Source organism: Mesitornis unicolor, unplaced genomic scaffold (assembly GCF_000695765.1).
Source record: "Mesitornis unicolor isolate BGI_N332 unplaced genomic scaffold, ASM69576v1 scaffold18898, whole genome shotgun sequence".
Classification (NCBI taxonomy): domain Eukaryota; kingdom Metazoa; phylum Chordata; class Aves; order Mesitornithiformes; family Mesitornithidae; genus Mesitornis; species Mesitornis unicolor.
Window position 1 is genome coordinate 59,455 of NW_010201405.1, and position 26,579 is coordinate 86,033.

The following is a 26,579-nucleotide window of genomic DNA, read 5'->3' on the forward strand; positions in this document are numbered from 1 at the left end:
TGTGCAAGAGCCAGCGTGGAGCTGTGTGCTTTGTCAGCCTCTGCTCGCTGGTGTTGTGCTGGGCAAGGCGAGTGGTGGAGCCAGCGTAGGTGGGAGCTTGTGACCCCTCTGACAGGAGATGGGGCCGGGAAGGGCGGTGGAGTGGTAGGAAGGGTGATGGGGTGGTGGGAAGGGTGATGGGGTGCTTAACACCTTGATGCTCCATGGCTCAGGAAGCTTCAGCCCTGGGACTGCTCAGCAGAAGGAGCTGGACTCTGCCCAACAAGGACGAGCTGGCTCCAGGATGAGTTTTCCCCATCCAGGGATGAGCAGATGCCAGCAGAAGCTTTTCACCGTCATTACACAGGTCCCTTGGTGCTCAGGGCAGGCTCTTGGCTCGGGTTTTGCTGCCTCATGTACAATTATCAGAGGGAAACCAGTAATTATCGCCTAAGCCCTACCCAGCTTTGATAAAAGGTACCCTGGAAATGACTAATCAGTGCCCTTTTGTCCTCAACTCCCTCCTGCATCTTGGGTCCTGGTGCTCCAAGTTCAGTCACGTTCCCACCTGGCAGCATTTCACTCATCAGCTCACATGGGTGGTCCCCACACAGGAAGTCCTCGGGGTCTGGATGAATCCTGAGCATCACTGGTTCCATTCCCCAGCCCCAAAACAGGCCGTCAGGATGGTAAAATCCTCAGGAATGATGTTTGTGTGCCTCACAGAGTGGTGTTTTGTTTTGTTAATGAAGGGATGGATGATCATCATCATTTTTTTTTTTCATCATGGGCTGCTCTGTGATACGGCAGACGATGTTTGTCCCACATTCCCATCACCACCTCTCATAGCGGGTGCGATGTGTCATCCCCGTGGTATTCCTAGATGACCTGCTCGTCTTCCTCAACGTTTTCACCTCCTGTTGGCAATAGCGTCTTCTAACACCTTTCACATCTCAACACAGCTCCTTTTGCAGCTCAAAATTTTCCAGATTAGCTGTGTGCTATGGCAAGATTTGCTTTTTCCTTGTGCATCATGTTGCCCACTTGTAACATTCTGCTTGTGGGCCTACATACTTTTGATTTTCAGGAGGCTTTTTAAAAAAACGGAGGCAGTTGTCTTTGCAGCACTCAAATTTGAATGCTTGGAGAAGGCTGCTTAGTAAGTATCATGTTTAAAGAGCCTCTGAAATACAGACTTGGGGTGTCTGTCCATGAGCTCACCACCTTGCACTGCTGCTTGCACATCCAGTTTTTCTTTCAGGAGACAAAATGGTCCTCACAATCTCCAATGTTGTGTGCTGTGAGGGTGTAGCCAAGCACAACCCATGAGACGTTTGTCCCTTTGAAGTGTGATTCTGCTTCAGCTCTCCTTTCCACCGCTGCTTCATCCCGTGGGGCTCATGATCTGTGGGCAAAGATGTTATGTGGGACATGTTCCCCGCTCACTGCCTACATTCAGTATCCTAGAAAGTACAGCCCTGCCCCATTTTCTCATCCTGAGCATGGAGCCTCAGTGATGCTTTAGGTTTAAAGTCAGTCCTTAGCATTTAACACATTTCCTGCTTTCGCCTTTCTGAGGTTTTCCCATGCACACCTTGCACCTCTCTTGTAAAACAGGGGCCCATCAGCCTGGGGCTCACAGCCAGGACCTGTGCTGCTCCCACCCCTCCCCAGCCCTGCGCGGGGTCTGCAGCCAGGGCACCTCTGCTCCGTCCAAGCTGAAGGGGTTGGTCCTCACCCTCCTGGCACTGCTGACGTTGTTGTTCATCTCCTGCCTTTGTTTTGCACTGCCCACCACCATGTTTGGAAGCCAACAAGGTATTAAGGGTTTGGCAGATCAGTACGTTCCCCCTGAACCACCTAATTTTGGAGTGCCTGCAAAGCCTGTGGGGCCCAAGGCATGCCCTAAGGACATACAGCCTTACCTGTGGGGAAGGGCAACCTCACATGTGGGTTTTTGGCCCATGGTTCAAGAGCAGGACCCACTATCACAGTCCCAGTGAAGCACATTGTGACCAAGCACAGTTTGCTCCAAGCCTGGAGATAAAAGTGGCCGTGGCAAAGGGGGTTTTTGGTCAAACCATGCCCTGGGCTTGCAGGATCTGCTTCTGGGCCTGAAGAACCAGGAAAAACTCAAAGAGCAGCTTGTGAAAATGAGTCTTTATTATAAATAATTGGTCCACTGGGCACAGCCTGGCAGGGCATTGGTGGCAGGAGGGACTCGGTGGCCAGCTGCTCCATGCCACTGTGACACCCGGTCGTGTCGGGGTATGGCAGAGTGCCCACTGCCACGGGACCCTGAGAAGAGGTCCCATGAGCACCGTCTGCTCCCTCTGGAGACAGGAGGACCAGATGGGTGGGTTGGATGGTGGATGACAGAAGGAGAATTTCATCTTTTCCCTTGCAGCTTTTTCATTACGTTCTTCACCCAGGGCTTCTTGGGGTCAGTGCAGACCTTGGCACCGTTGGCAGCCACAATCCTGCAGCGAGAAAGAGAGGAAGGAGAGTGAAAACATGAACCATGAGCCCTTCCCTTCCCATGCTCTACTACTTTGCTCCCTGGATGCAGCCCCATCTTGGATGGAGGCTTGGAAATGATCCCCAGCAGCCCGTGCCCTCCTAGTGCAGGGCTGATAGTGCTCGTCTGAGACTTCTCAAACCACTGGCGTTAGCAGAAAGCACCAAAACCTTATTTTTAACCCCTCCGCCCATCCCACAGAGCTGCTCCCCTACTGCAGCCCCTGCCAGGGTGTGCTCCCTGTTGGGACCGGGCTGTCTGCAGGGCAGGACGGGGTGGGGGGAGGTGCTTCAGCTCCCAACCATGGCACTGAGCTGGGGGCAGGAGGTGAACCCTAGGGGTACTCACACCACTGCAGGCAAGGAGCAGTCGCTGGGCGTTTTATAGAAACTCTGCGGGTATCGGACACGTTTCTGGGCGTACTCGAAGCAGCATTCGGTGGCTGTGAAGTGGGCTGTGAAGGGAAGAGACATTGTGAACACCTTTGGCAGCATTTAGTAACTAATTGCATTGCCAGACAACGACACCGCAGGACACTGAACACAGGAGGGAGGTCATGGAGCTTCTCAGCAACTCCATCCCACAGCAAGGGTTCATTTCCCTTCATGGCAGCAAGCACAGGACTGGGAAACGCGGACAGCGGTGGGGAAGGGAACAGCGTGGGACGCTTGAGTGTGCCTCACTGCAGCTGCCAAAGTGCACAGTGAGGTCAGGGTGCTCAGGTTGGGGATGAGGTTTTGGGGCTTTCCAAGGCAAGGTGTTTTCTGACAGCCACATGTGCTCCCCTACTCCAACCAAGATGCAGGGAACGGCTGCCAGAGCCTCCTCCAAGCCCTTGCAGCATCTCCCCAGGAGCCAGCGCCCCCTCCGTCCTTCCCTGCACTCCAGGATGTGCAGCCCTGCCCTGCCCTGCCCAGGGCGCTGCTCCTCCTGCAGCAGCGCTGTCCCTGCTCCCCATGCAGGTTTCTTGCCTGACGTCCCCAGTGGGGACCCCAACCCGCAGCCGTGGCCCAGGAGGTGCCTTACCTGCAGCGTGGTGCAGGGAGAAGGTGAGGAGCATTGAGAGCAGCAGGACCGTCCTTGCAGCGACCATCGTAGCGGTGTGGGGGCTCTTCCTCTGTGCTGCTTCGTGCTGCCCTGCCCGGTGCCCATGGCTTTGGCTCTCACTGTGCTGTAATTTATCCTCTGCATGCCGCCCACTTTAACCACTTTTCCAAAACACTGGGATATGTTCATTCAGGGGGCACATCTAGCGTCGGGTGGCAGAGGCCAAGGAGTAGAGCAGCCACTTCTGTTTTCTGCGGAAGAGCTGTGAGGCTCTGAGGGGCTTCCAGAAGGCTTTGGGGAACCAAAATGTACCCAGGAAAGCTGAATAAAACCAAATTTCTGTGAAAGAAACACATCAAGTGTCACATTTGCTGTTTATTTCTAACAGGCAAGACAATGCAAAATCTCTGAGCAGGAACAGGTCATTGATGAGTTTAGTTGGTTTGCCTGCATCATCGAAGGCAAGTGACTAATAGGTCCCTCCAAACTGGCCTCCCTCACCACCCTGGCCATGTCGAGGAGGATGGGATGGGATGGGATGTTGTCAGAATAAGCCACACTGGACCAAACTAGGAGGGACTCCAGGGCAGGAGATGGCAGAGATGCTTTTGGTGGGTTCAGAAGTCTTTATAGAAGGGGAAGAAATGGAGTCAACGGCAGTGGGGTGTCTGAGGAGAGTCTGGGTCTGAGCCCAAGCATTGCTGCTGCCTCCCACACCAGCAATGGGATGGAAATGAGAGGTCAGAGGGATGGAGGTTCGCGGTCACCAGTGCACAGATGGGTCATTTCTGCAGGGAGATGGGACAAACGCTCCCAAAACCCCAAGAGTCACCCCAGACCCCAGAGAGGACCCTGCAGGCAGGAGGAGCAGATGGCACAGACCCCAATGGCAGCACCACAGGACACTGGTGGACATCAGCACAGCTTCCACATAGAGATCAGCTCCCCAGGAAGGCAAGATGCAGCTGTGGCCTGCATGTGAGGAGGGGGTGAGGACCCGATGAGAACCCATGTGAAATGATGGGGGGGGGCATGGGAGGGGACCTGGCTGTGACCTGGGGATGAGGCATGCTAGGGCTTCTTGGAGGAGAAAGATGGAAATGGGCTTCCTTGAAGATTATCTCATGTTTGTGCAACTTCTCTGGAAGGAGAAAGGAGAAGGAAACAAATCAAATGTGCTGACAGCTCTGCTTTGGAAGATGTCATTTGCAGGACATCATGTCTGGTGGCCTGGCACAGCAGCAGGGTGGTCGTAGGGAGAGGTGGGCACAGCACCGCTCATTTCCTCTGGAAAGGGCTCTGCAGGAAGAGAACACCCAATACACAGCTCCTGAGCTGCCTTCCACAGCCTCTGCATCCCCCCAGCTCTCCCACCTTCCCTTTTGCAGCTCCTACCACAACCCTGACGTACAAAGCCCAACAGACCACTGGGGTCACACCACTTCCTAGACATTGGTTAAAAGTGCAGGGCTGTAATTAGGGAGAACTGAGCTAATGGCTTTTTCCAGACATCTCGTGCCAAGCTCTGAGCTCCCTTTTCAGGCTCATCTGAGGCACACTGTCACTTCTTCCTTCCCCTGTCTGATCAATCCTGTCCTGGTTCCATCAGAAGCTTTAGTAGATGCCTCCACGCTGCTTTTCATAAGGAAATTGGTGCACATCGGGTATTTGAAAGCCTGAAGAGACCCCATGGGGCTGTCTGGAGGATTGGGCTTTCCTCTGTGTCCCTGCCCCAGCAGTGAACCTTTGGGCTTGGCTTTAGTCTTCTCCAGCCCCTTCAAAAGGGCCATGCCCAGCGTGCTCCCAGCGACCTCCTGGGCCATCCCCACCAGTGGCACTGCCTCTTCTCCAGGCGTGGAGCTCCAGGGTCTCCCCAAGATTTGCCTGGTTCACAAACACAAAAGCAAGCAGCCATCTGTGCAGAGAGGAGGGGAGGGATGGGCTGTGCACATGATTTTATCAGTGTCCAGACCAACTGCAACCTCACTGTAATTTATAACCGAACACAGATTTTTTACTAAAAAACCCCCTACTTTAGAAATTAAAATGGGTAGGCACAGACAAAAATAAAACCAATGTAGAGATGGGAAGTAGTCTAACTCATACAATGTTCTGGTTTGGGAGTGGGTAATCATAAAAAGTCATAGTTTAACAGGGTTTGAGAATACTCTACATATAATAAATGTCACAGAAAATGGCAGGGCACAAGGCAGTTGCACATTGGGGATGCTGCTCTCTGACACTGGTGCCACCAAAACCCTCGCTGGAGGAAGACTTCACCACCATCAGCAATGGCCAAAAAGGCAAAACCACACCAATAACTGACTTTGATAACCTCACCAGAGCATTCTTGCCATGGCTAGGAATAATAGAATTGGAAAAGGCTACAGGAAATGTGTTGAGGGAAATAGTAGTACAAAAGCTACGGTAGACAGCAAAAAGACCTTACAAACAGAGTTCAAATCTAGATCTCAAATGGTGACACAAAGCAATTAGCATTAGATCTGTTAGAGGCCAAAGGAGGGGTTGGTGCTCTCATTAACATGGCTTGTTGTTTCTCTGTAGACCAAGACAAAAGAACAGAACCAGGTGTAATGACAACGTAAAGCCACCTGAAAGTTTTCCATAAAATAAAATAAAATAAAAAAAAACAAAAAACAACTAAAAACCAAACCGAAAACCTTCTGGGCCCAGACATTGCCAGATGGTTTGGAAATGTACTTAAAATGCTGCTCAAAGCTCGATGTACAGGGCTAATGGCTGTAATAGCAACCTATGTGTCTGCTCCTGCTCAGCAGGATGTCCCCTGGGCAGGGACCCACGCGCACCGTGGGATGGAGCAACAGGCCTCACGATGGGCTCAGCCAAGGCCACAGCGATGCTGGTCCTGTGCCTGGTCTCTGCTGGGAGCCGGTGCTGGGGAAGGCAGATGAAGGAGCAGGATGGCAGGGAGGCCCCGCTCGCCTCCAGTGCTGGCTCCTCCTTGCTCGACGCTGCACTCACCCCCTGCACGGTGCCGGGCTGCACCTCCCCATCGAGCCGGAGCCCTGGCATCTGTGCTGCGTCCATGCCGCAGCTGTCAGGAGAGGGCACCAAGACCAAGCAAATGGGGTCTGTCTGTGGTCTGAAGGCTCCTGAAGAGTAAAGGCTGCAGTTCAAAAGGCTTCCTCGATCTGAAGCATCCCCTGCTGTACCCCAGAGAGCTCTTGGTGCCCATGAGACCTCCTGTTCTCAGACCTGCAGTGCGTCAGGGTCACCCCTCAGCTCTGGATGGGTTTTACCTCTGCTGTGAACGCATCCCTGGAGATGCTGCAGCCAAAATCCCGTTCCCCAAGTGTTGGGAGTGCCAGCAGCAGGGGCTGCCAGGGTGGCTGCTGCTCAGGGATCGTCTGAGCATTGACTGGCTGGTGGTGTGTGATGGCTTTTGCCTCACTTGGTGGGGTCTTTTCAGTAGTTTCTTTTTTTGGTTGATTTTCTTCTTTTGGTTGGTTTTCTTCCTCCCCCTTATTAAACTGTCTCAGGGAAAGCAGCAGGAAGCCAGGAGATGTTCAGGGTTACAGCATTTGTCTTCCCAACTCAGCATTATGTGGGAAGGAGTGAACAAATCCCTTGTTTTGCTTTACTTATCAAACCATCTTGATCTCAACCCATGAGTTTTCACACATTTGCCCTTCCCATTCTCCTCCCCATCCCAAAATCCTGGCAAGGATCCCTGGTGAGCTCCCTGGCACAGAGGGCATTTCCACAGCTGTATATGGGTGAATCCCTTGTCTGCTCCAGCATCTCCTGCCCAGGGAGCTCCGCAGGGAACCCCTTCCTCTGCAGCACAGCTCCCATACCCCAAAGTCCTCAGGAAGACGTGGCAGCTGTGCTGTGTCCATGCATGGGGCAACGCAGGGGACAAGCTGAAAGCTCTAAGCCCAAAACCAATGGCAATTTTGCACTTAAAAGCCCTCAGAACCCCTTTTGGGTCACCTTGAAGCAGGTACCCAAGTGCCCAGAGCATCCATGCAGCACCCTCCAAACCCCAGTGATACCCGTGAGGTTTTGGGAGGCAATGGGAAAAGCCCCCATCCCACTCCAGCCCCATGCCATGACCACCAGCAGCACAGCTGCTGGGGCTGGAAGAAGAAAGAACACCATGCTCCAATACCAAAAGAAATAAACCTTTATTTTGTGGCTGTGCTCAGGTGCGGGCAGGGCTGGCAGCACTCCAGGAGCTGGTGCCCAGCTGCTCGATGTGTGCAGGGCTCTGGGGAGCCGGTGCCATCCCTCAGCATCGGGGACCTCCGCAGGGCTTTCCAGGAGGATGACTATAAACCTTCCTTCCTTCCTTGCCACGGGGTGTTGGGTAGCCTGAACCAGTGCACCCACTCTACATCACGGGGTGTGAAGTTCTTTTCTTTTTTGAAGACTCTTGATTGCTCTCTGCACCCAAGGCAGCTTTGGTTTTGCACAGAGCTTGGTCCCATTCTTGTTCTCAAACCTGCCGAGATGAAAGGTGAAGCTTGGTGAGAAACAATAGCTATAATCCCACTTGCGTCCATGCCATCCTCCCTTCCTGTTGGCCCTGCATGTTGCCCCTGGGTGTTTGGTGTCCTACAAGCAGCTCATCCTTCAGCCCAGTGTCTGCAGAGCCTGTGCAGAGCCTTCTGGAGCTGCAATGGACTTGTGTCCTTAACTCTGACCTGTGGAGTGGCCAGACAGTCAATATCCTCCCCTTTCCCTGCTGGAACACAGCCACTCGGGGAAGACACACAGGCCTGGCTCGGTCCTGCCCCCAGAAGGGATGGATGAACCGAACCCGTGGTGGCCCCGGAGACAGCACAGCGGTAGGGAAATTACCAGGACTTACACAATTGCTAGAGAAAAACACTCCTTGGGAGTGATGTAGAAAGTCTTCAGGTTGTGTAGCCGGAGCGCGGACTCTACGTAACTGAAGCAGCACTCGACCGGGTTAGGGGCTGGAGAAGACAGAGAGAGACAGTCAACACTAGCTTTGGAGAGCAGTCTTTAGGACCCTCCCCCATGACAAGCCTGATGCACATTGCAACCCCCAAGTTCTGCAGAGGCTGCCATGAGGATCCCCAGGTGCCTTCCTTCCTTCCTTCCCAGGGATAGAAGGATGCTCCAAGTTACCCCCAGCACCACCAGCCCCGCAGCCACCTTTGCTGAAGCCACCCACCCCAGGGTGCCATCTCCATCCTTTGCACCCCAGGACACACAGCCCTGCCCTGACCAGGAGGTTGCTCCTCCTGCAGCAGCACCATCCCCGCTCCACACCAGGGTTTCTTGCCTGGCCTCCCCAATGGGACAGCCTCGAGCCCCAAACCATAGTGATGGCTCAGGGGGTGCCTTACCTGCACCACAGCGTAGGGAGACAGTGAGGACCATTGCAAGCAGCAGGACCGTCTTTGCACCAAGCATGGTGGCTGTGTGAGGGCTCTTCCTTGCCGGGTGCTGCTCTGTCTCTTCAGAGGAGCTTGACTGTGAGCTCAGGCAAGGAGGCGCTCAATTTATCCTCTCCACGCCCTCCCCACATTAGTTAGCCCTTTTCCAAAGAATTTCGGACAAATTCAAGTGAAAGTCCTGTATGTTTTCTTTAGCCAAGGGGATTTCCTCATCATGTGGTGTTTTCAGGGTTACCGACTCAGGCAATACCTAGAAAGACTGAACACACTTTCAGCCACTTCTGCATTCGTCGAGATGGGGCTGTGGGAAAGCCGCAGTGTCCACAAGGGAAGTGAAATCCTCCCCCCACAGAAGCGTGAACCTGAGGGCTCCGAAACCCATGGAGCAAGGAGTGGTGGCAATAGGAAAGGCAAAGCCCATTTGCTGTGCAAAGTCCTTTTTCAGCCCTAGAGCCAACATAAACGTGCTGGAGTGGCTTCTGAACTCCTCAGGAGCATTCAGCAGAAAAGCAGTGACCGCCACCAACCCTCAAAAGCTGCAACATGTCAAGTACTGTCAGAAACTGCATCACAGTCTGGGCTGTTCCTATGGAAAGGAGCACAGATTTTTCCACCAAAAATTCCTGTTTATAGCTGGGACGTATGGGGATAAAGGAGAAGGGAGTGCAGCCAAGACCTCCCTGGTAGCTGAGGCTGAATCAGGCTGAGAGAAGTGGAAGGAGAAGTTGGCCTTCAAAGTTCTTGGGTATTTTTCCAACATCTCCCTCCCTTGGAGGGGCCTTGGAGTCCCCCAGATCTGCAAGCACCTGCAGATGGGCTCAGCCTCTTGGTGTTAACCTAGGTACAGCTTCTCCCTGCTGTGCTCTACTCCTTCCTCACCTGGCCACCAAAGCCTTCTGCAGGGCTTCACCAGTCAAACGCAGCCCTGAAGCTTTTCCTGTCCCCATTCCCTCTTTTTTTTTCCAGGCTTAGGTGGATGCATGGAGCAGCAGGGTCCTGTGCAGATCCCTGGGGAACCATGGTCCCCCCTGATCCACTGTGAGCTACCCAAGGGGCCACCTCAAGCCCTTCTTCACATTGGCACCCCCAGCCACCCTCTGCCCCCTTTTATACCTGGGGCTGTGTCATCCCTGGGTGGCTTTTTAAAAATTTTGGGGAAAATCACCAAATGCTGAGAACAGCTCTGGTCATGCCCAGGTCTCCTCAGCCCCAGCTTCAGCCTCCTGCTGTTGAAGGCTCAAGAAGGAGCCCATGCAGAGTATGCCGAGGCTCTTCCCAACCTAGTAGAAACAGTTAAAATCCATACTCAGACCACTGTAGCTGCTGTGCTTTGGCTCAGCCCCTGTGCAGAGATGGAGTCCCTGTGTCTCAAAGGCATGACTTGGCCCAAGAGGAGCTGGCATGAGGCCACCCATGCTGTGTAGCAGCTTTATTTAAAAATAAAGTGTTTCTAAACAGGTCCTACAGTCTCTGCTGCCATTCCTTTCTGTGTGTTCAACCCAGAGACTCAGTGTCTCCCTGGGCCATAACAAATTCCTTGTGCCCCTCTGCTGATCCCCAAAACATCTTTCCTTTCCCCCACAGCTTTGAGGGTGCTCTCTGCCCTTCTCAGCCATCACTGCTGATCCACAGGCTCCCTTCTCACAGACTCTGCAGGACCCTCTCCCCAAATCTGGACCACAGCTGCTGGGACCACAGCAGCCTCCCAACCCATGGATACCATCCCAGCAAACAGCCTTTTGGAGACCATGACACTCCATGAACTGCAGTCAAACCAGTAGCACCAAGATGGGGACATGGGCCACATTGCTGGTCCTGACGCATTTTTGTCTCGCCTGTGGTGTGCACAGGAGCAGGGCTACCAAACACAGGTGAAACGATGCTGTCATACCCACATCCTCAACCTGGGGGGACACAGACTCCCCTGCAGCCACAGACCAAGGGCACAGCCTGCCCTAATCACACCTAGGGCAAAACCACCATCCAAGGGCTGGACCCTGATCAACACAGAAGGATTTGAAGGATGGATAGGCATGGATGCAAGCCCATGGCACATCTCCTCATGACCTCGGGCTTCACACAACCCCTCCTCAGCTGTGGGGGATGCTTTGGGTGGGTGGCCAGGGCAGCACATGGTGTTGGTGGCTGCCCAAGCACAGGGACTCTCAGCAGCTGGGGTCAGGGAAGAGAGAAGAAATAGATCTGGATGGTGTGGACCTTCAGAAGTAAAAATGCAAGTGGAGGGCCCATCTCCACAGAGTTGTGTTTGCTTGTCTGGCAGACGATCTGGCCTGGGATGCTCTGCTTCCCCTTTCTCAAGTTTTCAAGCCATCGCTATTGCAGTCAGACAGTTCATGACTCCCCAGAGACTTTGACGTTTATTCTTTTATTTTTTGGGAAGGGAAAGAAAAAGCTTATGTGCAGTCTTGAACTGATGAGTGCTGGAAATCCCCACTGCTGGCCTAAGCAACCTTTCCATTTGCATGGGCTCTGGAGAATTTGCTTGTTTACATTAAAAAAAAAAAATCAACAGCATCCTTTTGATTCTGCAAGAGGAGGAGGAGGAGGGGGCACCTCAGGTGCAGCCTTTGCCAGAAACTAGACCAGCGTGGGAAGCAAGGAGTTGGGCAGAACAAGCCCCACACGTGGAAATGGGGTCTCAGCGGATAACGGAGCACACCCAGCTCTGCTGGGAAGCAGCCACATGGTCACTGGGCTGCTCAGCAAAGCACAGCTGGGCTGGCAAGGCAGGAGGCGGGTGGCTGAGCATCCCTGAGGGCCTGAGACTGCCTCCAAGGGGACAGTGGGAGGGTTAGGAATAAACTTTTCCCAACTATCTTCTGTTCTACCCCGTCACTTTGAGCATTCTCCATTCACAGTATGAACCGTTCTAGTTTTTCCTCTAGTGAAAGCTCTGCTTTCTGACTGTAAAGCCCCTCCACATTCCCTTGGGCTGCTCACTCCAGGCTCTCCCCAGCTCTGTTTTGAAGCTCTGGTTGGCTCAGGATACAATCACATGCCAAAGGCGATGCTCTCCTTCCTTCCCGAAGCCAGCACTCACCCTGAGACTCCAGGTATGATCGTGCCAGCACCTACAGCCTGAAAAGACGTTAAAAAGAGGAAAACAAGAGTCTTTTCCAAAGCTTGCTTCCTACAGCAGGACACTGGGGACCACCAAGTGCTGGCAGCTGGAGATCCAAGCCGCATCCTGTGCGGTAAGCCCTGTCCCGGCGTCATGAGACATGGAGGCTGCAGGAAGGATGTGTCCAGGAGGATTCCCCTGGGATTTGTCTGCACTGAGTCACCAGGCAAGGTCACTCACCTGCTCTGGGAGATGGAGCAGAAACTCACCATGGCCTAGCAGGGAACCCTCACCACGATGGCCAAGAGGAGAAGCAGGGATGGATGTGCCTGGACCAGACACTGGGAGCAGTCACTTTGCTGAGGAAGAGGAGAAAAAAGATATAATGCCAGTTTTCTCAAATATACTGAAAAGGATAAATTTTTCCATTTTTTTCCAGTGAGGTTGATCAACTGCTTCCAGGCTAAGTGAAGGATGGATCTGGGGTGTCAGGAGGAGCTGCTGCTCCCAAGGGGGGCTGTGCTGGAGAGGCTTCTGTGCAGGTAGCAATCAGGGCCAGTGATGCGTGGTAAGGACTTCAGCCTCCTTTTTTCAACCTTGACTTTTTTTGAGCTCCTAAAGACAGCAGTGGAGAGCTGCTTCAGGTCAGCTTTCAAAACAAAGCTGTGCTAACAGAGAAAGAATAAGACACGGAAGCAATTTCAGCCTAATTTTTAGTGATTTAATTCTGAACAGTATCAGTCCTGACCATTCTGAGGCAGCAGTAGAACAAGTTACAAATTTACTTGTTCCTTAGTTTTTGGTTAGGATAAAACCCAGCAATCACAAAATAAATTCAGTTGAAAGAATGCCATAAGAAAGATACATTAAGGTCTCTAGACAGTGTAATAAAGAAGCATTTGTTCCAACTATTTGGTAGCATTTGCCAACTGAGTTGGCAAGCTGACACCACATTCCTCCTTGGAGGGCTCCTCTCACTTCTATCATTATTTTTTTCTTTAATTGTTTGCTTTGTGGCATTGTAGCTCACCCAGCAGCTTTCAAGGGTGAATCCTTCACCTGAGATGGTCACTGAAGAAGTGTGACCCTGGAGAGTCCCAGCAACCTCCGTGTCTACCCAAGGGGAACCTCAGCTACAAGAGCAGCCCTTGCAGTGACGTGAACTCAGGCCTCAGGAAGAACCACAGTCACACAGCAGAGCTGCAGCTGCACAACCAGAGAGCCAAAACATCTAAGGGGACATCTTGCATTCTGCTAAACCAGCGTTCAGGAAGTGGTGGTACATTTGGTTGACCAGAGGCCACCCTAAACACGAGTGCTTACGCAACATTTCGTAGAAAAACCACGCTGAGCGGGGACAGACATTTCGTAAGTCACAATCCAAGCCTCAAACCAGAGAGGGTGGACACCGCAGGGTCTCTGCTTCACAGGAATAACCGTGTCCCTCACACATCAGTCTGGAGAGAAGCCAGGGCTCGGAGAAGACAATGGCAGAGGTGTCTCACTGCCAGGCCCAGACTGCAGGGAGAGGGGATGAGCCAAGGGTGGACCCAGCACAAGCAGTGCCCTCACCAGTGAGGTGAGAGCCCGCGGGGTCTGAGGATGAGGCAGAGCCAGGTGCTGGTAACAGGGTCCATCAGCAGCTCCAGTCACACCAAAGCAAGGAACCCAATCCAAGACCAAAGCCAGGAGAGACTAAAGGCTCAAGCCTGAGCTTATACAGGGCTCCTGGGCCTTGGGCAGAGGGTGGGGGAGTGTGTGGAAATGTGTCCAGACACAGGTGAAGCTGGTCAAGGCAATTAAGGACAATTAGTGCCCTCAAGGCCCACCACTGTGCCATCTGAGGGATCTTGTGGGGTTGTGAATATATGGAGGTGAGCCTTTGTGGAGTCCCAGTGACTCCTGGTTCTCATAAGGCCAATCAAAAGAGCTGACTAATGAAGTGGTGGAGAGGGTTTGCGCTGATGTGGAGTGGGAAAACAAAGATGTGAGTCAGCAAGGAGCACACTGTGACCAGTGGCCGCTGTCTCCTGTGGTTTGAGGTGAAACCTCAAGGCAGCAGCATGTGTCTTGCATGCTGGGTGCAGAAGGCGAGCCTTGTCCCCCCTGAGCACGACAGACTTGGCACTAGTTATCTCCTGGGCCAAATTCTACACCAGAGGCAGCCCATGGGCCTCCAGGAGGAGAGCAGGAGGTGCATGGTTGGACACCCTGGACTGTCAGACAGAGAAGCCAGGCAGCAGCAGCAAAGCCAGCAAGCAGGTGCCACCAGCTGGCAGAGGGATCAGGTAACCAAAATATCCACCTGTGCCCCAGAGATGCAGCACCCGGACGGCCCCATGCCGGCGCCTGCGCTTGCTCCATGTGTCGGAAATGATTCATCGCTGCTGGGGCTGGCTTGTTTACACAGCCTGCCCCGGCCTCACCCCCTCTCCCTGTGCAGAGAAAAGAAAAGAAAAGAAAAGGAAAAAAAAGTACTTTTCTTTCCACAAAGCTTCTTATCCCCAAAACTACCTTTCCGGCCTGGTGATTCATCTGGTGGAAGTTTTCTCAGATCTCACCCTCTTCCCAACATGCCAGCGTGGGACATGCGGCATCCGTCCGACACGGGGCTGGGGCATGGCCGGGACGAGGGCTGGGGGATGTGGGGGACATGCTCGGCCTTGACACCCTTGCTCCTTCCAGCCTCCCACTCTGGGTGAGCCCCTGGCACTGACTCCCGTACTGTGCTACCTCCCCAGCACTGGAGGAGCTCACAAGAGTGGCCCAAAGCCTGGCTGGAGTGGGAGAGGTCCTGGCTCAGCCCTTGGCTTCTTGCTCCCTTACAGAACCAACTTGGAGCATTACTTTTGTTTTCTGTGGGTTACTATTTGGTTGTGGTATTTGGTTTTTGCTCAGACTGGTTTTTCAGTATTGCCTTAGGAGGACAGGAAATGCCTGTGGGAAAATATATTCCCTGCAAATTTTTGGCAAAACCAAAGCCCATTGACAGTGAAGAGGTGGAGCAACAGCTTGGACGCATTGGTTGCGTCAGCTTTGCCATGTCAGCAATGCTGAGATTCTCCCTCCATTTGATTAATCCCACACATTCATCTCCACATCTCTGCAGGCACCAGGCTTGGTCATCCCACCCTGGGTTGAATTCCCTGAGGCCAAAACTTTTTAACACAAAGACTTTATTACTTTTACTTCTAAAAAAATATACATACAGCACATGTATCTTGCGCACACACTCATATATCCTAAACACACAAACAAATCAGAGCTTGTAAGAGTCGTATGACATTTTAAGCCCCAGCAAACCAGTGACACCTCCAGGCTCTGTCCTTCTGCACCAGCATTCACCTCCTGCCCTCCCACACTGCCCATCGCACAGCATAAAGCTAGCAGGAGCAGCGATGCCCCCCTGCCCTGGGTTTGATCTGTCCCCCATGAGTGATGCCAGCTCCCTGCCTGCCAACAGCCCTGGGAATGGGACTGGGGAGCACGGTGAGCACAGGAATGGGCCCAGGCTGGAGGAGCAGCTCATCCTGACGAGTGCCAGTGTGACCATGGCAGCTGGATGACCGTGGCGAGGTGGCCATGGAGCAAAAACCAGTATCCTCACAAACACTGTGATGGACCTCGAAGTGGTCAGATCTACTTGGTGCACATCTATCTCCCCAGCATTGCTCCAAGCTGAGGGCTTCACCCATAGCCAGACAAGACAAGTGCCCACTCCATTTGCTGTAGTATCTGGGGAGATACCCAGCTCCCATGGACATGCACAATCCATCCAAGAAAACAGACAAGGCACAGTGTTTTCCAGTGTTCCCAGAAAGGTCTCGACCACACAATGCTCCAGTAGCAAGGACAGGACATGACATACAAATTCAAATGGCTACAAAACTTCACTACAAAAATAACATTTCTAGTGTTTCATATAAAAATAATGCCATAGTACACTGCCAAAGTGCGAGGCTGTGAACCCCTCTGACAGCCCCTCATTTACCCTCCAGGTAAATCAACCCCAGCCAGTGTCACACAGCTGGGCTGCTCCTGAGGTTTCACCCCAAATTCCTAATTACAATCCATTTGATCGCATTCTGTACCTCTTGTACCTGCAAAGTCTGAGATGAATCCCTGGCTCCCTTCTCTCAAAGTCAACAAAATGCAGAAATAAGTGAGCTAATGATGGCAGAAAACAATCATTGCAGTCCATCTTTTCCTCCTCCAAGGCTGGATGGATGCCTTGAAGGTGTGATGATGGATCTAGGAGGCCACCTTCCTCTAGCACTGCTTTACAGCTGGCCCATCATTTTTTATCACCTTGTTTATTACCTGGTTTTGCTTTCTTTTTTTCTACATGCATATTTGTACATTGGGATCTGATCCACTGAGGTTGGTCAGAGGAGGATCTGACCCCTGATTCGTATCTCTACATACAAAGCATCACCTTGTGAAGACCTTTGCATGCTCCAGCAAAATTCATCCTAGAGTCAATGTTTAATAAGGGCTTTCAGGAACTGACCACAGATAAAAGATAAAGCTTACATACAGCAACATCTAGATGTGTGAAAATCAAAACCAATTTGGGTTAAAAGAAAGCCTGATACTTTTATGGTGCTTTAATAGCCTGGCGATCAGTGCTGTACAAAAAAAAAGTAAAACTAAAATGTGGCTCTAGTGTAGGGCCATGAACAGGCATTTTGGGCTTTTTTTTTGGTGGAGCAGCAAATGTGCTTATTTCTAGAGAGAATATGGGACCAGGAGAATGGTATATCTGCTGTGGTGGAGTAATTCCCGTATGACTCAATCCAGAATTGCATTTAGCTGATCCAAGGGAGTATTTCCTGGATTTTGTGCTTGCAGAGAAGAGCAAAAACCCTCTGATGTTCTCGCAGGAATAGCAAAATTATTGGGTGACTTCTTGTTTTCAGCTGCTGGCAGAGGCTCATCCCCATGGCCCTGCCCTGCTGTTGGACACAGCCCACGTTAGCAGACAGAAGGGGTTTACTGCAGTCAATTTGCCAAAAAACAGGGCTCAGACTAAATCTGCAAGAAGAAATGCCCGTTGCTGTTGGAGAGAAAGGTGAACTGATTTCCTCTGAACATTAAATCTGAAGCATTGACCTTCAGTCCCCTCATCAGGTGCAGTTTTTGTCACCACTGTCTGAAAAGTTGGACCACCCCTCGTGTCTCCAGCAAGCGTAAAGTGGTATTTGATCAGCCTAAGGAGAGCCAGCACCTGGCTGACCACCAGCATCGCTCTTGTTCTGATGGAGCAGCGACCTGAAGCACCAGGAAAGAAGCAGCAGAGAGTTTGTTAAGTGCAAATTGTGTGGTTCTGGTGTTAAGGTTGCTCAAGCAGCGTGGGTGAGTGAGCGGCTTCTCAGCTAGGCCTTGATGAGACATAGAAAAATTCCCAGCAGCAATTTGGAAATTCACGTCTGCCCAGCACCTGGCAAAGAGCCACCGAGCAGCTCTGGAACAGCGACAGCCTTTGTACATAACGGTGCCAGAAGAAAAAAAGCGTCTCATTTATTTCCAAAATACTGTCATTGGTCAATGACAGATTTTATATATTTTTGGCCATTCTGCTCTGCAAAAAAATCAGCTTTCTCTGGTATTTGTGCTTCCTGCCTTGCTTCCTACTGGGCACCAGTTCAGCATAAACTTAGCTTTCCTGCAGCAACACACATGCAGTTTAGGTCAAAAATGTCCACCTTATAAAGCACTCAGATTACTTCCATTGGATAAACATTGCTTTCACGTCCCCCCTTGTGGTAGAGCAAGCCCTGTACCATTTCTCTTGACATCTCTTCTGCTTTAAGCTTTGATTTAAATTTTAGGTACAGCCACACAGCAACACTGCAACCCACCAGACCACCTACCACAGAAACTGGAATGACAAAGTGCATTTGGGATCTCAACAAGCTGGGAAGAGGCAGACTGTTTGGTCCTTCTGTGGTCATCTGCCCTCTGGCTTGGCCTGAGAAAGCTTGATTAGTAAAAAATAATGTGTCTGATGGCTGTTGTTTTCCTACAGACAATGAATAATCAAATGTTATAGTACCAAAGGCATCTGCAGAGGAACTGACAACCTTGATGGTGTGGACAGAAGGACCTTTGGCAGCTGTGGAGTTTAGAGTAGAAACTGAAGTAGTCTCTGGTGGAACTGGTGTGGCTGGGTCTGTGGCAATCTCCATGCTGCCCAGGATGGAGGGGAGATCTGCACTAAAACTGCTAGAAGCAGTGTCTGGTGCGTTGTCTCTCACACTTGCAGGGTCCAGGGATTCCGCTGTAGAAAGCACAGGATGGTCTGATCCTTTTGGAATAGCCATGGGGTCAGAATTTGAGCTAGGAGAAGTTTTGTGTTGAACATCAGCCGCAGCATTTGCAGTATGTCCTACAGGTTCTTCTGTAGATCCTACAGTGTTGTCAAAGCCATGCGCAAGAGCTGTGAGATGTGGGGTGGGCTGGCTGGAGACCATGCCTGCTGCAAAAGTTTTTGAAGGTGCAGGAGTTTTTAAGGAGTCTCTGTTTGCTTCTGGAGTGACTTCAGAGCGGGAAGCAGCTTGCCGTATCCCAGGGGATGATCCCTCAGGGAGCTGGGTCGTGTTCTGCATGGCTGGTGGGGGCGCGCTGGACGTCTCCGTTCTGGCAGCAGGAAAATGCGTCCTGTCCCAAACCATTGTGCCAGTCTCTTGAAAGAAACTATTTGGAGCAGTGGCTTGAGATGGAGCTGTTACTGTATGACCAACATGTTTCTGAAAATTACCAGGCTCTTCTAGTGCTGCTGCCGAGGTGGCACCACAGGGAAGTTGGGAAGCTGTAGCCTTCTTCTGGTCCAGTTTCTTCATGATCTTCTTCACCCAGCCTGCATCCGGATCTGCACAGATCTCCATGGACTTCAGAGTAGTGAGTCTGAAAATAAAAAAGGATCACTAACTGGATAAAGAAACCACCGGTTTAGATGATTAGTGTGATAGGGAAGGCATGCAGGCAGCTACTCAAGCCCATCATAAACACTACTGGGCTGGATGGATTATTCATTTCAGGAAGAGCAGGTGCCTCTGAGATCTGACTGAATGAGAAGCAGCTGAACATGACTCATGGGTGAAGGGTTTTCCTCTAGGAAGTTTTTCTCATTTAAAAGCATTGTCCTGATGTTTGGATGCAGTGTTTGCCTCCAGCACTCAGAGCAAGAAGCTCCACAGGCACCAGCTGCCCAGAGACAAGCACATGTGAAGACAAATCCCCTCTGCTTTACTGAGTGAGATGGGACTCTGAGGTCAGCCCAGCAGGTTCACCATGAACCAACCCCCTAGGCTGCAATAAACAGGCCTCCATGGTGCCTCACCTTCAGGGTAATTTGAAAACTACAATTATCCTGGGGGAAATAATGTAGCTTTCCTCATCTCCAGACAAGCTCACAAGTCTGAATCTGTCTCCAGAGAAAACCCCTGCTTTCACAGAAACACAGGAGCTCTCGCTTGTGTGCTTCCACTGCCCTGTGCTGCCAACAAGCATGTCCGTCAGTCCATCTCCCCATCCACTTATCCCTGTCTCGCTTTGTGTGTGACCACATGTGGCAGCTGTCTTTAAACAAGGAAGAAAATCCACCTACACTTCAAATAAATACCAGAATTCACTCTGTTTCCAGATTGCTCCTTGCTCCAAAGCAAGGGCCTTTGCTGACAGGGTGATGCTGACTCAGTGCTGGGGGTGCAGGGAAGGGATTGGGCAGGGGGCAGTACTTACATGATGGCTCTTTTGGGGCAGAGGGGTTCGGTCCAGCGGTAGCTCCTTATCCGCTTCTCTGCTATCTGAGACGTGAAACGGCTGCACTCTGTTGAACACTTCAGGGGTGCTTTGGGTTGCCCTGAAATAAAGTTTTCAACATATCAAACATTGGCTTTTTATCGGGTACTGTAATATACATGGAGACCGAGTCCAAAGCTTGCCATGAAAGTTTCTGATCCCTGCTAAAATGAGATGAAGATAAATCCTGTCAGGGCCACAACTGTTTGTATCCCCCAAACAGGTGATAAGATACCTAGAAAACTGCAAAAACCACTGTGAAACTTGCAGGGCTCTTGGCACATGGTACAACCTGCCTTACAGGACGTGCAAGCACTGGCTGGAGGTCCTCTGTGCAAGCACCTGGATCTGCAGGTCCTCTCTCCTTTGGGTCACAGGAGGACCAGCCCGGTGCTCAGAAGACACATCTCTTCATCCTCCAAAGACCTGCTGTCACCATCACCAATGGGCTCTTGGTGCAGATCAGAGAGTGGATGCTGGTCCTCTCCCTATCTGGATCAGTCACATCTCCTCCTCCTGCAGAAGCTCCCCTCCAGGCGAGCGTCCTGCCTTTGTCTGCTGGTACCTGGTCTCTGAACACCACTGGGACTCAGAGATGAGGTGCAGAGAAAAAACCTTTTGGTGAATGACATGTTGCTCTCATAGATGTCCCAGCAGCCCAGCTTCACAGCACAGTTTCTCACCAAACATCTCTTTTCCATCTCCACCAAAAATATGGTTTTCATTTTGCAAAACGTAAAAATAAAACTTCACTTGACTCCTTCAAGGGGCAAAGCCAGTCACACCACTGGGAACCCTTAAATTCCTGCACATACCCCCAGCCTCAAAACGACATTTGCCAAGAGAGGGAAGGTTGCACAATACAGCCTGGCAGTTTGTTTCTGACGCCCCAGGGGGCAAGACTTAGAAAAACAAGACTTATCTGAGGCCCCCTGTGAAGGAAGGAGCTGGAGCCTGGTTTAGATCAGGCAGCCTCTACAAAATGTTGTCTCAGATTCCCAAATGAATTAGGTGAATTTGTTGCAGCCCAGTTGGGAATGATCCAACCACTGGGCGCAAGAATGAGCATCGCTACGGGAGCACACTCAGCTCTTTTGATCCATTTACCAGGGAAACCAAAGGAATCTCAAGCAAACACTCCTGTGGCCCCTCACATTTCCATCTCCAGGTCTCAGTAATGTTAAAGCAAAACTCTTTGTTCACACCATAACATCTTCTGTGGCACTTTAGGGTCAACAATACGCACTCGGGGCGACTGACTTCCCAATTAACTCTCATTAACCACAGGACATACTGCTGCTCCTCCACTTTCGGGAGCACTCTTCAACAAAACAGATCTGTCCCTGTGGGTAGCTGGGGAGGTGCATGGCTGGGGCTGCTCCCAAAGGCTCTCTGATAACTGCTAACTGAATTACCAGTCATCAGCATCACAAATCAATAGTTTGCAATTAGCTGAACTCCTGGCGCGTTCTTCCCAGAGTGAAGGAGCTTGGAAAGCACCTTCAAGGAAGGAGCAGTGTCACAGGGAGCACGGAGCCAGCCCTGGTTGTCTCCCTCCTCCGGGGACATGCAGCTCTGCTTCTCCAAGCAGCATCCCACTCTTTGCCAAAGGGACACCCGGGATCGGGGTGTTCATCCACCTGGGACCACCATTCCACTGAGGCACTGCTCCTGGGAGCCATGGGTACCTGCTTTTCAGTACAGCTCCTTGAGAGACCCTGGCCAGGGAGCACCACCAGCCTCTTACTGCAGAGCCAGCCTAATTTCATTACTTTAGAGGAGATGCTCGGCCACAGGTGAGCAGAGCCAGGCAGTGGGTTTCCAGGGCAGGGGAAACTGCCCGGTGTCCCTGTTATCTCAGGCCAGAGAGAACCTGCCCGGAGGTGTGAGGAGAGGGAGCAGCTCCATTCCCAGCTGCCCTTGCTGTCCTAGCTCCTCCCGTCTGATGGCAGCAGGCACGGATCTGAAGGGCTCTTTGCCCCTCTCCCTTCCCACGGTGGGAACGGATCATCCCTTTGTCCTGGGCAAAGTCCAGCTTTGCCTGCCCAGCTGAGACGCTGGCTGCCAGCCTGGCAACATGCCCTTGGGCAGCAGTCGCCGATCGGTGCCACAGGCGACTTAAACCAAGACTGAAACAGAGTGCACCCCTCCCTAGGTGCACCCACCTCCTCCCGGGTCCACTGGCCCCGCTCAGCACCGCCCGGGAGTACGGAAATGTCCTCATCCAGAAAACAGGAAAGTGTTTCCTACCTGTACACACACACACACACTGCACAGGGGACAACATCCCCCACCTCACAGTGACAGGAGCACCGGCACCCTCAAGACAGGGAGCCTGCGGACACATATACATCCTCAAATAGGCTGCGGTCTGCCCCCATGGCGTGTCCCCAGGGGACGTGAAAAAAGGGGAAAAGTAGTGCATCACCCTGCAAGTGTCTCCGACGCTCTCCCCCGCTGCTCTCAGGGCTGACAAAGCCGTCACGGGGCTGCTCGGACATCCCTGCTGCCAGGATTGGCACCACAGGCTCCCCGTGTCCCTTCCCAAACCCAGCCTGATCCTGCTGCCAGATCTCCCACAGCCCACAAAGGTCCCTTGGTGCCCATAGTCCGGTCCAGCATCACCTTCTCCCCGCCCCCCCGCGCCCCAATTCACAAGCCCCTGGGGTGAAGCCGGGGACCCCAGGGAGTGGGGAGCGGAGCTGGGGCTCACCTCCAGCCAGGGTCACCAGGCAGAAGACCCTCAGCACAAGCAGGACCTGGAGAGTAAGAGCCTTCATGTTGCTGTGGCTGGCAGGAGGGAGGGCAGGATTACGGGCAGTATTCCCCGCTCCTGGCTGCTTATTGCATCCTCTGGAGCAGCGCAGCTGCTGCAGCTCATTCCAGGATTATGAAGCCCCGAGATGGGGTTTCAAGCTGTTATTCGGCTCCCCCCGCACGCGTCTCGGGGTGACGACAGGAGGCGGAGGAAAGAGCGGGACAGGGGAGGGAATACTGGACTGCTCCAGGAATTCCCCGGCTGCCCTGACATCAGCTTTTCTCAGCGCACGCAGGGCAGCTCCAGCCTCCTTGGCACATGATTCAGGCAGGGACTTCCAGGTGTTGGCTGCTCCGTCCTGCTCTGCCACCGGTGCATCTCTCGCTAAGGCACCACCATCCTTAAGCTTGCAAAGCTCTCCCCACCTCCACTCCCCAGATCCCCAATGCACATTGAGCATTTTGTTCCCCCCCCACTCCGAGTGCAAAAGCAGCTATCCCTTTCTTTTTTGGCAGCCATTTTACAACGGCAGCACTGGTCATTAGGCCAAAAGAGGAGGAATTTGCTAATCAGGATCACGAGTTCATCAGCCAGACTGGTGAGCTTGGGCCAGGCTGCATCTCAGGAGCATCACCAGAGCAAGTGGCGAACAAGGACCCCTCCTACCCGGGGCACACTGTCTGCGGTGGGTGCTTGTTACCACAGCCCTGGCTTTTGCTACCCAGCAGGGTCTCACCCATCAGGGTCTTGCCCATGCTGAGAACAGGGTTACAAGTCCCCCAGGTCCACAAGGATCCAGGCTGGCTGAGGGGCTTCCCGGCACCAGCCTGGAGCCAGGGCTGAAGCGGACATACCAACACGGCAGTCACATCCTGCACCTTTACTTTCTCTTTCATCTCAGATCCCAGCAGAATAGAACCATTTTCCCCTGTCAACTCCCTCGGCTGAAAGAAGATGATAAGATCAAGATTGAGGCAGTGTGGCGGCCCCCGAAAACTTTTTTTGTCCGCACAGTTTTCTTAGGGCTGGTGGAAACCTGGCTTCTCTGTGCTGTGGGAAATTCCAGCAGCTCCAGTTAGGATTTTATTCCCAAAGAGTGGAAACCCCCAGCTTTCCATATGATGCTTCTTTAAAACATTCAGTGAAACTCCCAGCCTGTAACTTCAGCCTTTGCTTACAGTAAAACCCCTTTTAAGGAAATAAAATAAAATAAAAATTAAGACCTAAATAGTCTCTTTGATCCAGCCAGAACAATGTCTGCTCGGATGTTTTCTTGCCCCTTTCTCAAACGGTGTTTTCTCAGGCTGGGGCAGAGCTTTACAGGAAATTTTTATTCCAGGAGCTGGCATTGCCTGAGGCTATCGGGCACCTCTGCTGCTGGAACATGGCTCATGCCTCCCTCAAAAAAACAGGTCTTGCTTCTCTTGTAAAGGGGCTGCTGTCAGCGATGGACAGAACTGAGGAAGGGCTCCAGCACCCACATAAAGCAGGAAGGTGAGTGCTTTGTTTGCTAAAGGCGTGACTTGCCACAGGATTTGTTGTTTTAAGGCACAAACAGCTCTTTGGCAGTGTAACGGGGCTGCTTTTCCTACACAGGCTGGGCTGGTGGTGGACTAGATAGAAACTGTGCGGGCAATTGCTGTTGTCTCCATTTGCTTTAGTTTTGCTTTAGTTTCTAGGAGTAGCAAGTAGTTATTCAGCTTGGGTCTGTGGATTAAACTGTAGTGTGGATGAGGGCAGGCCCAGGAGGACACCAGCACCGTTGGGGCTGGGACTGTAACCTCAACACCTAACACAGCTCCAGGTCTCATCCTCAGCACTCCCCAGAGGACTTCATGGTCCATGCCAGACAGCTTGGTGTCATGCTTGGAGTCTGTCTGTCTGGCTCCAGTTCCTGCTTTGCTCTAAGGACAGTTTCACACCAGGATGGATGTCCTGATATTTAAATGCTGGCTTTGCTGCAGAGAAATGGAGAACAAGGTCTGGATGTTGGTGACAACACAAGGCTTGCTCAGAAGCCTGGTCCGATGCCATGCCCTTAACCTTTGGTTGCTCACTGGCAACCATTAGCCAGGGGCTCGTCTTACTGCTCCAAACCACAGATACCACAGGCCAAAGGGTAGATCCCATCTTCTCCATGAGATACATGAAAGCAGCTCCAGCATTTGCCACCCATTTGACAGGGCTGTTCACAAGCAGGTGCTGCAGCTGTGCATGGGGGTCAAGGTCCTCGCAGGTAGAACAAATATATGACTAATGCTGGGGGAATTGCTCTTGAAGGTGAAAAACAACTTGACCCTACTAAGGCAATATGCAAAGAGAACAAGGGCTGTGTCCTAAACAAACAGGAAATGGCCCCAGAAAATGGCCTGTCTCCTACAAGGTGTTTCCACCCTGGAAATTTATGCTCCTTAGCAGTTCTTGGTTCCTCGGGCAAGAAGGACTATGTGCTGTTTGTTACAGTAGGTTTGTCTTCCTGGAAATCAGGTGGTGACTAGAGAGAAGGGAAAAGTCAGTGGGACCTACAAGGCTGTATGTGACCTGGAAGAATGAGATGTCAGAGCTGATCAGATGAGAATGCTGATGATTTCCACCCCGTGGTCTGTTCAGGAGCTCCAAGCTGGTCTTCCTGGAGCAGGGAAGCCCATCACCCCTGATAGCAGCTACTAACAGCATCCTTTGCTGTCCATGATGTTGGCCATGATGTTGTCCATGATCTCCATCTCAGAGGCTTGCTGGAAAGAGGCAGCAGGAACACTTAGCTTTTGGGAAGATCCAGCCAGTCTTGATGCTGTAAAGGAAACGGGCTGACCCAGGACTCCAAATCCAGACATATGATGAGATTCTCTTTCCCCTGCTAATGCTCCCAGCTCATCCTTGCACTGCACCCACCTCTCCCCAGTTGGGTTGGCTGCTCGGCCACCACTCTGACACGATCCCCCTTTGCCCCAGCCCAGGAGGGTTAGACCCAAGGCAGCTCAAGCACCACCACTGCAGCAGAGCTTCCACGCTTACCAGTACTGAGCTCCTCCAGTTTCTCTTGAGGAGGGCACACGCGGCAAGGTCTGAGAGCCAGGAGGTGGGAGATTGCAGATCAGGCCAGGACACACAGCTGGTCCCCAATGTGTGGGACCAGATTCCCAAAATTCAATCTGGAGAAACCTCAATGGCTTTTCCAATGACATGGCACTGGGTGGTATGGTCCAGAGCAGTCCCGAACCGATCCAACATCCTCTTTTCTCCTAGTCAAGGCAACCAGTGCCAGGCTCAGGAGATGGTCCCTTAGAGCCAAAAGTGGCCTCTCGTTTTGGAGATGCCCTCAGCCTCTGCTTAATGTAGAGCTCTTGACCCGTCAGTGGAAAAAAGGAGAGAATTAAATGACAGGGGATCCAGAAAATCTGTTTGGCACTGCACAGCTTCAAATTTTCTCACATTAAAGAAAAAGACAGGAAATGAGGAACAGATGCCTGGGGCTGTCTGCAGCCAGCATCTCCACAGGGGATGAAACAACTCCTATTTGGGAAGTATCGACCAGTGCAGGGCTTGTGTTTTTAAGAAGGAGCTTTACATAGAAAAACATTTTCAAAAATAGTAGAGGACATCACCCAGGCTTTCACTTCTCTGAACACAATGGCTTCCTCCTTCCTTGTGAATCAGAAAAAATTTTGGCTCCTGCACACAATGTGAAGTGCTGATGCTCTGCACTTTTCCACAGCTACCAGTCAGCATCCCGAGCCAGCCAGTCTGCAGGACATGGCTTTTCCCCAGCAGCATCAGCTCTGAGCTGGTGGCTAATCCCGGTGGGACATGACATGGAAAGATGCGTACCTGTGGTGGGATTGGTGTGTCTCCTCGGCAGCTGGAGCAGCCAGAACTGAAGACAACTCATTCTGTGGCTGTCCCACAGAGGCTGCCAAGGACTGCAACGGCTGCTGCAATAAGCAAACCTTAAGTGGGCTGAAAGTATTGCGTGAAAAGAAA

The 26,579-nt window shown here is 52.0% G+C and overlaps 3 protein-coding genes across 3 annotated transcripts; all 3 read right to left on the reverse strand.

Annotated features, from left to right (window-relative positions):
• Positions 1–2,368: 2,368 nt before the first annotated feature.
• CCL17 (chemokine (C-C motif) ligand 17) lies at positions 2,369–3,590 on the reverse strand. Its single transcript, XM_010190073.1, has 3 exons — positions 3,524–3,590; positions 2,846–2,951; positions 2,369–2,459 (listed from the first exon to the last, which is right to left on the reverse strand). The coding sequence occupies exons 1-3, from the start codon at positions 3,588–3,590 to the stop codon at positions 2,369–2,371; spliced, it is 264 nt and encodes an 87-aa protein (XP_010188375.1).
• A 4,334-nt stretch (positions 3,591–7,924) lies between these two features.
• Positions 7,925–8,971, reverse strand: LOC104545045 (C-C motif chemokine 5-like). The gene is made up of 3 exons (XM_010190075.1): positions 8,905–8,971; positions 8,400–8,508; positions 7,925–8,030 (listed from the first exon to the last, which is right to left on the reverse strand). The coding sequence occupies exons 1-3, from the start codon at positions 8,969–8,971 to the stop codon at positions 7,925–7,927; spliced, it is 282 nt and encodes a 93-aa protein (XP_010188377.1).
• Positions 8,972–17,754: 8,783 nt separating this feature from the next.
• LOC104545046 (fractalkine-like) lies at positions 17,755–25,333 on the reverse strand (the record flags this gene model as incomplete). Its single annotated transcript, XM_010190076.1, has 4 exons — positions 17,755–18,059; positions 18,798–18,943; positions 19,781–19,901; positions 25,270–25,333. Coding segments are annotated over 4 exons (636 nt in total), but the record flags the coding sequence as incomplete, so codon positions are not given.
• Positions 25,334–26,579: the final 1,246 nt, after the last annotated feature.

Coding starts and splice junctions, on each gene's coding strand:
- CCL17 (XM_010190073.1), bottom strand. CDS start 3,590: ATGGTCGCTGCAAGGACGGTCCTGCTGCTCTCAATGCTCCTCACCTTC. Junction 2,952..3,523: donor CTCCCTGCACCACGCTGCAG/GTAAGGCACCTC, acceptor TTCCCTTCACAG/CCCACTTCACAGCCACCGAA. Junction 2,460..2,845: donor TGCTCCTTGCCTGCAGTGGT/GTGAGTACCCCT, acceptor TTCTCGCTGCAG/GATTGTGGCTGCCAACGGTG.
- LOC104545045 (XM_010190075.1), bottom strand. CDS start 8,971: ATGCTTGGTGCAAAGACGGTCCTGCTGCTTGCAATGGTCCTCACTGTC. Junction 8,509..8,904: donor CTCCCTACGCTGTGGTGCAG/GTAAGGCACCCC, acceptor TGTCTTCTCCAG/CCCCTAACCCGGTCGAGTGC. Junction 8,031..8,399: donor TGTTTTTCTCTAGCAATTGT/GTAAGTCCTGGT, acceptor TCATCTCGGCAG/GTTTGAGAACAAGAATGGGA.